Here is a 13,336-nt window from a genome sequence, read left to right as displayed (position 1 = left end):
GGAGGGGATGAACCTTGTTGACATACCCGAGTTATTGTTGTGTGAAGTGGAAGAATGTGTAAATTTATTATGGGTACATTGATTAAGAATGACAAAAAAGGATAGGTAGACAGAAAAGGAAGGTGTGGTTTGTTTGTTACTATATTTTGCATCTTCCTTTGTTCCCTAACTTCAAGTTCATCCAGAGACATGAAGAAGTGATGGTTCTAAAAGATGGATTTAGTCAACAATCTTATTTGTGAATATGGTAAATAATGATATATAATAGGAGAAATTGTAGCCTTTAGTTACTCTTCTCTCTCACTCATTCTAAAAGGAATGTATCGCTTGTTCGTTAAAGGTGTGACCAGTGGCGGAGCATTTAAGGACTAGAGGAGCCCTCAGCCCTCCTATTGTTTTAAAAATTTTTACTAGTAGTACTAATAAATATTATTATAATATAGCATATGTAATGAAATATCATGACAAAGGTACATATAGGCATAGCTAGCTATAGGTGATTGTGTATGTTAGTAAACATTTTGTATCAAATATATTATAATATGATTAATGTAGATAGAGAAACATATAATAATAACAATAATAAACTAGTAAAGTAAATTTTTAACTTTTATTAATTCCAAAGCTTCTTAGACACCATTTATTATTTTTCTTTCAAAATTTTTGTCTAGTACAGAAGGTGAAGCCTGAAAAGAATGTCTCATTGCAAAGTTTCTCTTGTTCCCAACTTTTGTTAGTAAAACTTATACAACTCTAAATTAAAGCTTTTTTATTTCAATTTTCTTGCTCTAACCTCATTTTAATGGGCAGGTGCAGCTCTATATCTCTAAAACTTCTTCATAGCTAATTTTTAAGAATTTTTCTATTTTTATAAAGCTTTTTTTTATATATTAATTGATGATACTCTATTGAATTTGGGCAAGTTTCCCAAAGTATGTTGGTGGTGCTTGGCTAGCTTCGTTGCAATTTTGATAGATTAGTTCTGGTATATTGAGAATATGTATTACCTTGGCTCTTGGAAGCTACGGTCATTGGTTAAAAAGGGGTATTGGGTCTGTTTTTTTTTTCTTTCACTGAATGGTGTGGTAAGATTTTAGAATGAAGCTGCTAGCATTTTCTTATCTTCTTGCTATAGCTAGTTTAATTCTTTTTAGCTTAGATAAAAAACTCTATTGGATTTGTGGATTTTTGCTCTCATCGGAAGCTAGTTAAAAAAAAACTTCTTGACCCTCCTATATATTTTGGTCAAGCTCCGCCACTGGGTGTGACATTGCCTCCACGTGATAATGTATGATAACAAAAGCAACACGAAATTTTTAGAGTGATTAATTTAGTAACAGCAAGAAATATTATTATTTTTTCCATCGGAAAACAGCAAGAAAATATTATGAGAAGTGAGAACTAATAAATAATAACAACAGAAAAAATGCAACTAATAAAAATGTTTCAAAGTCACGACATTTAGTGTGTTCAACTTGAAAAAGTGGAGAAAAAGTTTGATGCACCGACAGTGTAAAGTTTTTTTACACCGTCAACCAATCAGATTTCAAGGATGTGAGAAAATCTCTGTTGCACCTATCATGAAATAGTTGATGATGTATTCGGATTTTCACCTACATTTCAAGATTTTGGAAAAAGTGTTGCACCTTATATTATGAAATAGTTGATGAGAAACTTTGTAGAGTTCGAGTAAAATATTAGTAAAATTGGTTTAGTGTTTTATATAAATAATAAATTGACATTATGAGAAATTGTAAATGATGATATAAAATGAAGTATAAAAATTTTCATATTGATCGCAGACGGAGTGAATATCATGGATGAAGTATGGATTTTTTACAATTATAAAGCTTATTTATACATGAATTAATTTTCAAATTTTGCAATTACAAACATCTCTTACATTTGTTTGGTGAAACAATGAAAGAGAAATAAACAAAATCAGCACAATAACGTTTTGGCACGAAGCAAGAAGCGACTTCAACTCTGTCGAAGATAATGACCAATTTCACAAATCAAAACGATAACATAGACCCAATGAAGCAAGTTTGTCGAGATACATATTAGCCTCTCGCGTAACATGCTGACACGCGACATATGAGTAGTGATATCAACAATGTCTACAAACAAAGCTACTAAATGTTAAGTTAAAGAAGGAGACTTCAAGATTCTAATAGCATTAAGCGAGTCACTCTCATGAATAGTATGCTAAAAGCCTAACTCCCAAACTAAGACAAGACAAGACCATACTTAATGGCCAACTACTTAGCCAAAAACGAACAGGAACTATTGGAGGAGAAAAAAACCACCTAGGCCAGAAACAGAAAATAATTGCTACAAATGCCACAAAAACTAATGAGTAATGATATATACACACCTCATCTTTTAAACACTTCATTTCCACCTGTTTTTGTTTCTACCTCTCTCATTTTATCATCTATCATATCTCATATTTTTTCTCTCTTACTTTTTCTTTTTTTCCTATCTCTCTCCTCCTCCACCTCCTTCAACCTCAAAATGAGGTGTGAAGAAAACATTTTCCAAAACTAATTAGCTGCTTGTGTAAACAGTGGTCTTTCCTTATAAAATTTTATTTGCTTACTATTGAATGCGTGGAAGAACCGTCCCACACCAAAGTGGTCCTCTGATAAATTAAATTAAACGTCAAATAATGAGTATACAAAAGTATTTGCCAACTATTATTGACCTGGAAAAAATAGCCACCACACGGGAAATGTAAGCTCAATTTTCAAAAACTATGATTTGCCAATTAGAATAAACAAAACGTGTTGTGGAAAAATAAATTTGTCTTTTTCATAGGACTATTCTAAAAATAAATAAATCTTAGGGAATAATAAATATGAAATGCTTCAAACTTTGACTAGTAGACACCTTCATTCATTTCTTGTAAGGTTCCTTTGGACAGGTGTTTGCAAGAAATATAAAATTAATCTTTGTTGATTTTGAAGAGCCAGTTCAAAAATCAGATTCCTGAAAATTCATTCACTGATGAACAATTCTGGTACCTCTCTAGAAAGATTCTATTCTCTTTATACAACTTGTCAATTGACATCACACTGCCAATAACATACTAATTGGGTTGCTGATTCTCTTGTTACTGCAGATAAAGAAGAAACTACAAAGAAGATGGAGCACAAAAAAGCAACAAGCAAGAAAAGAAGCAATTTTGCATGTAGAATTCATGAACATGGTAAGTCATATGTGAAAGAATCTCTGATAGCATGTTTGGATCAGCTTCCCTTTTCTTAGTATTGATTTTGGAATTCAGAAGCTACTCATATAACTTCTTTTCATAAAGGATTTTGGCTTTAGAATAAAGATTTCCAAAACATGAGTTAAAAATGTTGAATGGTAGATTCATTGACTATGTCTATGTGTTTTCTGTGGTGTGGTTGCAGTAAAACTGGGTCCTAAACTGTCTGAGACTGTGAAGGGTAAGTTGAGTTTGGGAGCCAGAATTATACAAGAAGGTGGAAGAGGGAACATTTTCAAGCACATCTTTGGGATGCAAGAAGGAGAGAAACTCTTGAAAGCTTCACAATGCTATTTATACACAACATCTGGTCCAATTGCTGGAGTTCTCTTTATCTCCACTGAAAAGGTTGCATTTTGCAGTGAAAGGCCAATAACTTGCACTTCTGCAGCTGGAGAATTGGTCAGGGTACCTTACAAGGTAGTCTTCATGGTTAGACACCCTCAGCTTTATAGCATGTTCGGATCAACTCTCTTTTATCAAAATTAATTAATTCTAAAATTTAGAAGCTACTTACAAAAGCTTTTTCCCTAAAATTAGTTACGACACTTTAGAATCAATTGTAGAAGAATTTCCAAACACACATTTAGTGTTGTTTGGGACTGCAATGGGAAACCTCATTATTGATTTTATATAAAGCACAAAACATGGTGCAGAATTAATTTTCACATGTTTGGTTCTTTCTATCATAATCAATTATGGACTCAAAATTAATTATAGAGAACACACCATGTGGTAGCTTTGAGTAAAATCAATTCTCAAAAAAATGATATCAGTTTTTAATGATTGGTGTAAGCATGTGTTTGATATTAATTTCCATTTTGGTTATTACACAATACACACTCAAAAGCAATTCTAATCAAAGTTATCTAAACAAAATTCTCTTAAGGATTTCACTTTTCTTATAAGTATATACAAACATAAATCACGTTACTTTAGCTCACGTTTACAAGAATCAATTCTGCAAAAAGCTAATCCAAAGACACACTAACCACAAATTATCATTAGTTTTCATATTTCAATTATTGCATTATACTGGTTTCTGATATCAAGGTGCATGCTTATATGCAGGTGTTGATACCAGTAGAGAAGATAAAAGAGGTCAATGAAGGGCAGGACGTGAACAAGACAGAACAAAAGTACATAGAGATTGTTACTGGGGATGGTTCTGAATTTTGGTTTATGGGGTTTCTACGTTATGAGAAAGCTTTCATGAATCTTCAGAAAGCTATTTCTAAGTCCAGTTAACACCAAAAAGAGATAATTGTACATTGTTTAGACATACACAGTTGTTTTCTTTTATGTTAATAGGATTTCGTTGTTCTCTGTACAAAAGAGTTGTGGTTTCATGTCATCCCTAATAGCTTGATGGTTAAGAAGGCTTGGTTAAATTATATTGGTATACCTTGCAAAACAATAATTTTAATAGCACAAGAGTTTACAGGATCAGCAACACAAGATCAATCATGCTGGTGGTAAGCAGTGAAGCTTCTGATGTGGTTTACTCACTAGCATTTATTCATTAAATAATGCAGATGGAAAACATAATTTACAAGTGATAAAAATACATGAAAAGGATAAGGGTTACAATATAGATAAGGTTATCCTAATAAATGTAAGTTTAATCTAAACAGAACCACTACATAAGGTCATAAGGTATACTCATGAGAAAGTAATTAATATAATATAGTTTGGAGTTAGGATCCTGCAATCTTCTAGGCTTCGTTTGGATTGGGGGAAGGGGATGGAGTGGAGCGGAAGGGAGAGAGGGGTTTGAAAGATCCATTGTTTGTGTAATTAAAAAAAGGATGGAATCAGATGGAAACCAATGGTATCAATTCCATTATGTTCCATTACTTTCCCCCACTTTTGCTCCCTCCCAATTTGGGAGGAATGGAATGGAGCAAAATAACTGATGTCTTGTAAAATTATAAAAATACTAATATACCCCTCATTAACCTACTCTCTCACGTTAAAAATAACCTCTTTCCCACGTTCTGCTATCTGCTACTTACCTGCTAAGTTTTTTTTGGCCTTTTTTTTGTTATTTAGTTGTTCGCTCTCATTATCTGTCTTGCTCTTCTATTTTTTTTTTTTTACATTAATTCATCTAAATCTTGTTTATTAATATTGGAGTATAAACAACCATAAGAAATGAACACCTAATGGTAAAATTGGGATGGTTCTAAGTAAGAAAATAAGGGTGTCACTATTTCTACTCGGAAAAAAGAAAAGATGAGTGAAGATATTTTTTTTGAAATAGAGCAATTAATAGTTAATAGTTTTATAGTAAGGGTAATATAGGAATATTATAATAATAACTTGTACCACTCAGTCCATAACCCAAACAATAGAGTGGTAATTTTCCTCCGCTCCGTCATAAAATACCCAAACAATGGAATAATAAATTCACTCCGTTCCATTCCACTCCATTCCGTTCCTTCGTGTTCCATTCCGCTCCGTTCCATTGTGTTCCATCAATCCAAACATACCCCTAGATTCTTGGCGCCTGAAAGTAATTAAGGAATGTAACACTTATCTAGTACTCCCTCCGTTCTTTTTAAGTGTCGTTTTAGAAGAATTTTTTTTTTCTATTTAACTATCGTTTTGATATTTTAAGGTACATTTTGTCAATTACGCCCTTACTAGTAAGTGAAAATTAAATTCTCATTACATCAACTCAAAGTCTTGTCTAGTAAGTGAAAATTAAATTCCAATGAAAGTACCCAAAAGAGCTTTCAAAGTTACATAAAAAAAGGTGTTTGCTAGAATGATAAATGGTTCAATGATATGAGAGAGAATGGAAAAATTAAAATTATTATTATTTTAGGGAGGAGAGAATGATAAATGGTTTAATGATATGAGAGTGGAAAAAAAATTAACTATCCACTATCTTGGTTAGAAAATTTTATAACTACATGGTTAGGATGTGAGAGGGTAGAATGGGAAAAAAACTCCAATATCTCACTATCTTGGTTGGAGAGTTTTTTTGCTAGAATGACACTTAAAAAGAAACGGAAGTAGCTCATTTGGTACAATACTTGTCTGCCCAAGGTACTTAGCCCATTCGTTAGGGATCGGGTTAGCCCATTGGCCATTGGTTAGGGATCGAGAAGGTAAAATACTCGCTTGTGGGGGTGAAGAAGCTCACTATGTGCAAAGGCTACATGGTCCAGTTAAGCAAATCCCAAGTAAAAGATAAAGCCAGGAGCTCAAAATATTGTTAACATATTAAGATTTAACAAGCAAGTATGGGCCACCCATCACTTTCCACATAAATGTAGTATTAGAAAAGCCCAAAATGAAAGAGAAAAGGAAGAAACTAGTTGAAGTAAACCCTCGTTTTCGTTATTTTATTTGAGTAAACCCTGATTTTCGTTCTTGATCTTAGTTCCATTTTTCATATTAAAGTTCTTAAGATTAGTGTGCCCGATAAAAAATAAGGTTGATTTATTATATTAGTTCTCAGCGGCTACCATTTATGAGTAATGGTATGTGATTACCGGTGGAGTTGAAGGCAATACTGGAAGTGATTAGAGATATAATTAATAGGTATAAACAGAAATCATTATCACCTCTAATTAATTACTTTCAATGAATAAAAAAAACTCAATAGTCATTCTTCTACTACTTATTATGCTGATAGTGAGATGATAACTTAATCTCACGACTACTAACTGTGGAATACTCGGTTAGTCTCACGACTATTTGTAACACATTTTAAATTTTTGTGTCTCTTTTTGTAAGCCATTTAAAAATACATGTTAAGTATTAAATATTTTTTCAAATTTACTATTGATATTTAATACTTCGCATTTAATAATTATTTAACACTTACTAATCAATTCGATCTAGATTTTAAATAAAGGTGGTTTTCATTTAAAAAAAAAGGTGATTTAGAAAATTTAACACTTTCTTTATTGAAATTTAACTAATTTTAACTACCTTTTTCTCTTTAAAAAAAAACTACCTTTTGCTTAATTTATTTAAATTAGTTAAAATAAATTATACCATACACCTTTTAGTCAAGATGGTCAAAGTTGACCAGTATATTTTATTTTGAATTTTTTTTGAGGAAATTACCTTGTTGGTATTTCGGTGAGCTAGCATTGCCATTTTTCAAATAGAAAAATGATGAAAAGCTAAGATAACCACTAACTAACAAGCGACCAATATTATGAAATTTCCAAACTAGACCAAACATTCCCTTAAAGTCTTGTGTTTGAATGTTAGATTGACAAGTAATGTGAGTTTTACCAAAATTAGTTGGCTATTCGATACAGTTGACCAGTATACAACGACTTCGGCTATTTTTTTTATTATTGGTTTGGGTTAGAAAACATGACTACGAAAATAAGGCTGAACTTATGGAAAAATTTAACATCCACAAGTAAAAACTTTAGTTTTCTCTTGCTAGCTGATGTTATGGGTGTCTCTTATGTGAGACCTTAGTTTTCTTTTTATTTAACGACATGTACCAAAAAAAAAAAACTTGTGTAAGGTTACACATGTATCTTTTAACCTGCAATAGGAAGTTTTTTTGAAAAAAATCAAAATACATATTTTTTTAATTAAAATTTTATTTTTTAATTAATTTTTTAAAAAAAATCATCTTAATTTGTTCTCCTTCTCTCTCCTTCTTCACCAGAAAATATTTTTCATCATATCATCAACAGAAACCCATTAACCATAGACCCTCCATCTTCTCCTTTTTGGGTTAAAAAGATAGACTCCATCTCAACATAAAAAACCATGATTCCAGAAAAATCTGGTCGGCCAGGAAATTCCAAACACAGGTCTTATCTTGCTACAATTATTACAGAAGTCGTAAGATAAAAAAAATGTTAAACCAACAATTTCAAAAGAACCCACTGATATTATCTTAATATCGTTAAATATAATACATATGGCTTCACCGCAATTAACCTTCCAGATCTTAGTCTCAATATTCAGATCCAAGCACACCCAGCCCAGGCTTTGAGCACCAACAGATCAAACACCACCCACAACCTCTATTAATCATTGTAGTTACCAAACCAGCAACCTCATGACCAGCAACTCCACCCACCGCCGCCACCAAAACCCCAGCGTCAACATCACCGTCGCGCCGCTCTACTCCGCAGCCGTCACCAACCCCCACCACCGAAACCCACCCACACCCAACCTCACCCATCCCCACCGCAACCGACCACCACCCCTTGATCTGAAACCCAGCCTCACCGTCGCGCCGCTTTGCTCGCCGTCGTCACCAACCCCACCACCGAAACCCAACCCCCACACGGCGCCAAAGCTCGCAGCTTTTCCACCCCCACCTCTTCACCTCTTCGTTCCTGAAACAATGTCGTTCAAGGAAGAAATTCTGACAAAACCCTTGAGAATGAGAAACTCGTACAGATGACGAGAACAATTCGGGAAAATGGGTTATGGGGATGATTTCTCTATATGCTTCTTCTTCTTCTTCTTCATCTTTGGGTTTTCATGGGTTTCTAGGTTTTTGGGTTGGGGGTTGGGGTCGATGGGTTCTGGGGATGGGGGTGGGTTGCGATTGAGGGATGGTGGTTTTCATATCTGGTTATGGGGGTTCAGACCTGGTTGTGGGGCGGAAGCTGGGTCCAGCAAGGCCCGGATATGCTTCGTCGGCGAAGGAGGCATAAATGGCCGCTTGAAGATGCGTTGAGGCCCAGATCTGTTGATGTTGAAGATGATGAACAATTCAAGTTTAATAGATCAATTAACTTAATTAAAATTATCACAAGTTAATTATTGTAATTAATAAATATGTATTTTGATTATTTTTTAAAAACCTGCTAGACCTGCTACCATAGGTCAAAAGTAGCTTGTGTAACCTTACACAAGCATTCAATTGTGCACCGTAAATTCCTCCTGAACTTATATCTCAAAGAGTATAAAGGGGTACGCGTACCAAGAAGATGTAACACAATTGATAGATAGTTGGGGTTCTTAAGTATCTAGTCCAGAGTTCGATTCCTGGGTGGTGCGTATGGAGAAACATTTGTTGGGAGAGGCCTACCCACTTAACGTGATCTCATAGCTTCAGAGATTAGTCTCATGACTGTCGGCTGTGGGAATACCTTGAGAAACTAAAAAAGAGAGTATAAAGTGGTAATTAACGTGTGCATGAAATTTTTCCAAATATAAAATGTAACATCTGACTAACCGTTATATATAACAGGAGTATTTTCAGTATATGAGTGAGAACAAAACACATGAAAAAGACTCGTATTATAATTGTAAGTCCTCATCAAATCGGAATGTTAATTATAAAAGGTATTAGAACTGAATTCTCTTAATATATAATATAGGATTACGGTGTTGACTAGTATGCAATACGAGTTGGGTATTGCACCGTGCCATAACATGGAATGACCAAGGGGATATCGACACATGTCATGGAGGGGATTAGGTAACCTGGCGTTCAGGTAATAGCCATATTTTATATATTTGAAATAAACTTAGTATAAGACACTAAAGCCCCTACAATACACATAATTTACCTTTCTCTCCATCAATCCCAATTTAGGGGTGTTCGCGGTTCGGTTTGGACCGGTTTTAGGTGAAACCGAAAACCGATCCAATCAAAATTCATTGGTTCGGTTTCCACCAATTGTTAACCAAAAAAGTTTCAAAACCGAACCGAACCGATGATGAACGGTTTGGATCGGTTCAGTTCATCGGTTTCACAACTTCTTTTTTTAGTTGTCAATATCAATTCCACAACTTTAAAAATAAAGCAATCACATATGATTCACAACTTAACAATGCATAAAAATGACAAATCAATAACTCAATCATAACTTAATCACAAATCCATAATTCATAATCAACAACTTAATTACTTAACAATGTAGAAATGCTTAAATTGGTGTTTGATATTAGTACTATTACAAATTAATAATAGAAAACAAAAACATAATAAGTCTAACAAACATAAAAAGTCTAACATGAACATTATTTCTTCAAAAGATTACTTTAATAAATACATATATATATATATTAAATATTTTGTAAATAAATATTTATCATCGGTTTGGTTCATCGGTTCATTGGATTTTAATTTTTCAAACCGTGAACCGAACCAATCTTCATTGGTTTTTATCGGTTTGGATCGGTTTTGAACCAAATAACAAAAAAAACCAATCCAATTGCTTTGGTTCGGTTCGGTTCGTCGGTTTCATCGGATCGATCCGAACCGATGAACACCCCTAAATCCCATCATACTCGTTCCAGATCTGCAAATAAACCTCTTGCAGTCTCTTCCTTTATCGCTCCACCATCCTTTTTTCTTCCTTCTCGTTTGAGATCTGCAAATAAGTCAGCCACTTGTGCAACGATCTGGGCTTAAACGGTGGTCATGCTAAAGTAAAATCGCGTGATTTGAAGGTTGAAGGTGCTGCTTCAACAGTTCCTGTAACAGATCTGCAATTTTTTCGTCTGGGTGAACATTAGGGGTGAACAACATACAAAAATTTGGTTGGTGAGAGGTTGATGATTATGCCCCAATCTTTTCGTCTTCTCTCCTGCAACCAACCAAGCCAAGAAAGTTGTGATAGTGTCAGAAATAAATGTGATGATGATGATGGACCTCGATTGAGGAATCAACAAGGGACTTGTTAGAAGTCCCACATTGGCTAGAGATAGAGCATAGATAGCCTTTATAAGGGTAGTGCAAACCTCAACTCTTGAGCTAGCTTTTGTGGTTGAGTATAGGCCTCCCAATTTCTAATATGGTATCAGAGCTTATCCTAGATCCAGTTGTTGTTTGTTGTGGAGACTTCCCATTATTGGGCCACCCGTTGTTGTTGATCCCACGTTCCAGGCTGTTCAGTCCTGGACGTGAGGGGGTGTGTTAGAAGTCCCACGTTGTTGTTTGTTGTGGAGACTTCCCATTATTGGGCCACCCGTTGTTGTTGATCCCACGTTCCAGGCTGTTTAGTCCTGGACGTGAGGGGGTGTGTTAGAAGTCCCACATTGGCTAGAGATAGAGCATAGATAGCCTTTATAAGGGTAGTGCAAACCTCAACTCTTGAGCTAGCTTTTGTGGTTGAGTATAGGCCTCCCAATTTCTAATATGGTATCAGAGCCTATCCTAGATCCATTTGTTGTGGAGACCACCCATATTTGGGCCACCCGTTGTTGATCCCACGTTCCAGTCTGTTCAATCCTGGACGTGAGGGGGTGTGTTAGAAGTCCCACATTGGCTAGAGATAAGGCCAATCAAGTGTTTATAAAGGTTGTGCAAACCTCAACTCTTGAGCTAGCTTTTGTGATTGAGTATAGACCCCCTAATTTCTAATAGGACTAGGGGCTTATAACTTGTAAAATTAACTGATTGGTTTTGTTATTTTTTTCCCTGTTGATAACTAGGTTTTTATAAATGTTACAATGACTTTATAATTTACACGTCTGTGTTCGATACATGTTACAATGAGCAACTATTGTCTGAAATCTGCAATTTGGTGATTTGGCCTTTGGGTTTCTAGGTTTTGGTTTTACGTTTCTGCGTTTTTGCTTTGCCTTTATGAATTTTGGCATTTGTAATCTGAAATTTGTATTCCTCATGGTTGTGGTCCCTGAGTTAGGTGATACAGGTTTTTTTTGTTACAAGGGGTAAAACAGGTACTTACTAATTTATTTAATATTTTGATTTTTTTAAACCAGTCATAATAACCTGTTATAGCAGGTATTTACAGGTCTTGCATGGCGCACAACCCATGGTGCACTTGCACCCTAACACCCACCTATAATATAGTATGGTTCAAAAATAAACTAAGTAGAAGTGAGAGTGTGAATTAATTATAGAGGTTGAAATGTAAAAATACATTTTAGGTTAAATGTATTTATTTCGAATGATTATTGACTTCATGGAAAGTTTTAATGACGAAAAAACATATTGAAAAGACTTGCTTGTTATATTGAGACTAATCGTGAGATTATCGAAGTGATACATAAAGCATCCACATGGTACAAATTTAATAAAAAGTTACTTGTTATATAGCTAGGGGCTAACTTTATTAACTCACGTGAGTGGATATGGATGAATGCTGTTTGGAATCGTACTCAATGATGTACCTCTAGCTTTGAACACATAATGACAAAAGAAATTGTCAACTAGGGTTGTAAAGACCAATAACTAGGAACATAATAATAATTTAATAATAATAAAATAGTGCTAAGACGGTAAGAAGGCCAAGCATTGGGAGCCGATGAAGGTGGAGAGAAAGTGCAACGCAAAGTATCTGATTCGTGGGTAACGAATGCAATCAAATGTTGAGTTGATTTGATGTTTAGACTTAAAATAACCACTATGATTAATTCTCTTTGGGTACACCTCTATCTCTATGATTAATTCACACTCTTACTTCATTTATATTTTTATTTTATATTAATTTCTTTCTTCTCTTTTAATTATATAATTCAGCAAATCTCTTATCATTTCCCACTATCTTCTTTCTACTTCATTCACGCATATTGAAAAACAATTAATGAATTGCTATTACCTCGAATAAACTTTCATTTACACATGTTTTATTTAACATTAAAGTCAAATGTCAATGCCACCATAATTTCATATATTTCGACATATTTACAGAGAAATTAAAATTTGGTATCAAAGTCCAGCAATAACTTGTGGTTTAGTTTTAACTAAGTTTCATACACTTTGATATCAAAACACATATTTATCAATATTTAACTTTGATATCAAACTCCAGCAATAACTTGTGGTTTAGTTTTAACTTTTAACTAAGTTCCAACCCTCTTTAGGTATGCTTGTTTATCCATGGACAGCTATGAAATTGAATATTATATTTTTCTTAAATGAAGTATAAATTCATTCAAATTACACATAAAAACATGTATTTATTATATCACACTTCCAAATACATGATAAAAGCACCAACAAGAGTAGATTGACTGAGTCAGTAATGGACAAAAAAGCTCCAACACCAACTCTCCCCACCTTGGACTGGACTTTCTACATTCAATTCAATTCACAGACACGAGGCAATGTTCTCTTCCATCCTAATTAATATTTTTAATAAT

General features: G+C 34.1%; 1 protein-coding gene across 2 annotated transcripts; it reads left to right on the top strand.

Moving 5' to 3' along the window:
• The first annotated feature begins 2,867 nt into the window (after positions 1-2,867).
• On the top strand, positions 2,868-4,668 carry LOC130715799 (GEM-like protein 4). Of its 2 annotated transcripts, none has more exons than XM_057565919.1 (4): positions 2,868-3,022; positions 3,125-3,211; positions 3,420-3,706; positions 4,346-4,668. In XM_057565919.1, the coding sequence occupies exons 1-4, from the start codon at positions 3,010-3,012 to the stop codon at positions 4,520-4,522; spliced, it is 564 nt and encodes a 187-aa protein (XP_057421902.1). In that variant the 5' UTR covers positions 2,868-3,009; the 3' UTR covers positions 4,523-4,668. The 2 variants fall into 2 exon arrangements, with proteins under 2 accessions (XP_057421902.1, XP_057421903.1); XM_057565920.1 differs by having other exon boundaries at positions 2,870-3,022; positions 3,420-3,694.
• Positions 4,669-13,336: the final 8,668 nt, after the last annotated feature.

The sequence above is a fragment of the Lotus japonicus genome, chromosome 4 (genome assembly GCF_012489685.1).
Source record: "Lotus japonicus ecotype B-129 chromosome 4, LjGifu_v1.2".
In the NCBI taxonomy this organism is placed as follows: Eukaryota; Viridiplantae; Streptophyta; class Magnoliopsida; order Fabales; family Fabaceae; genus Lotus; species Lotus japonicus.
This window is presented reverse-complemented; position numbering and strand designations above follow the sequence as displayed.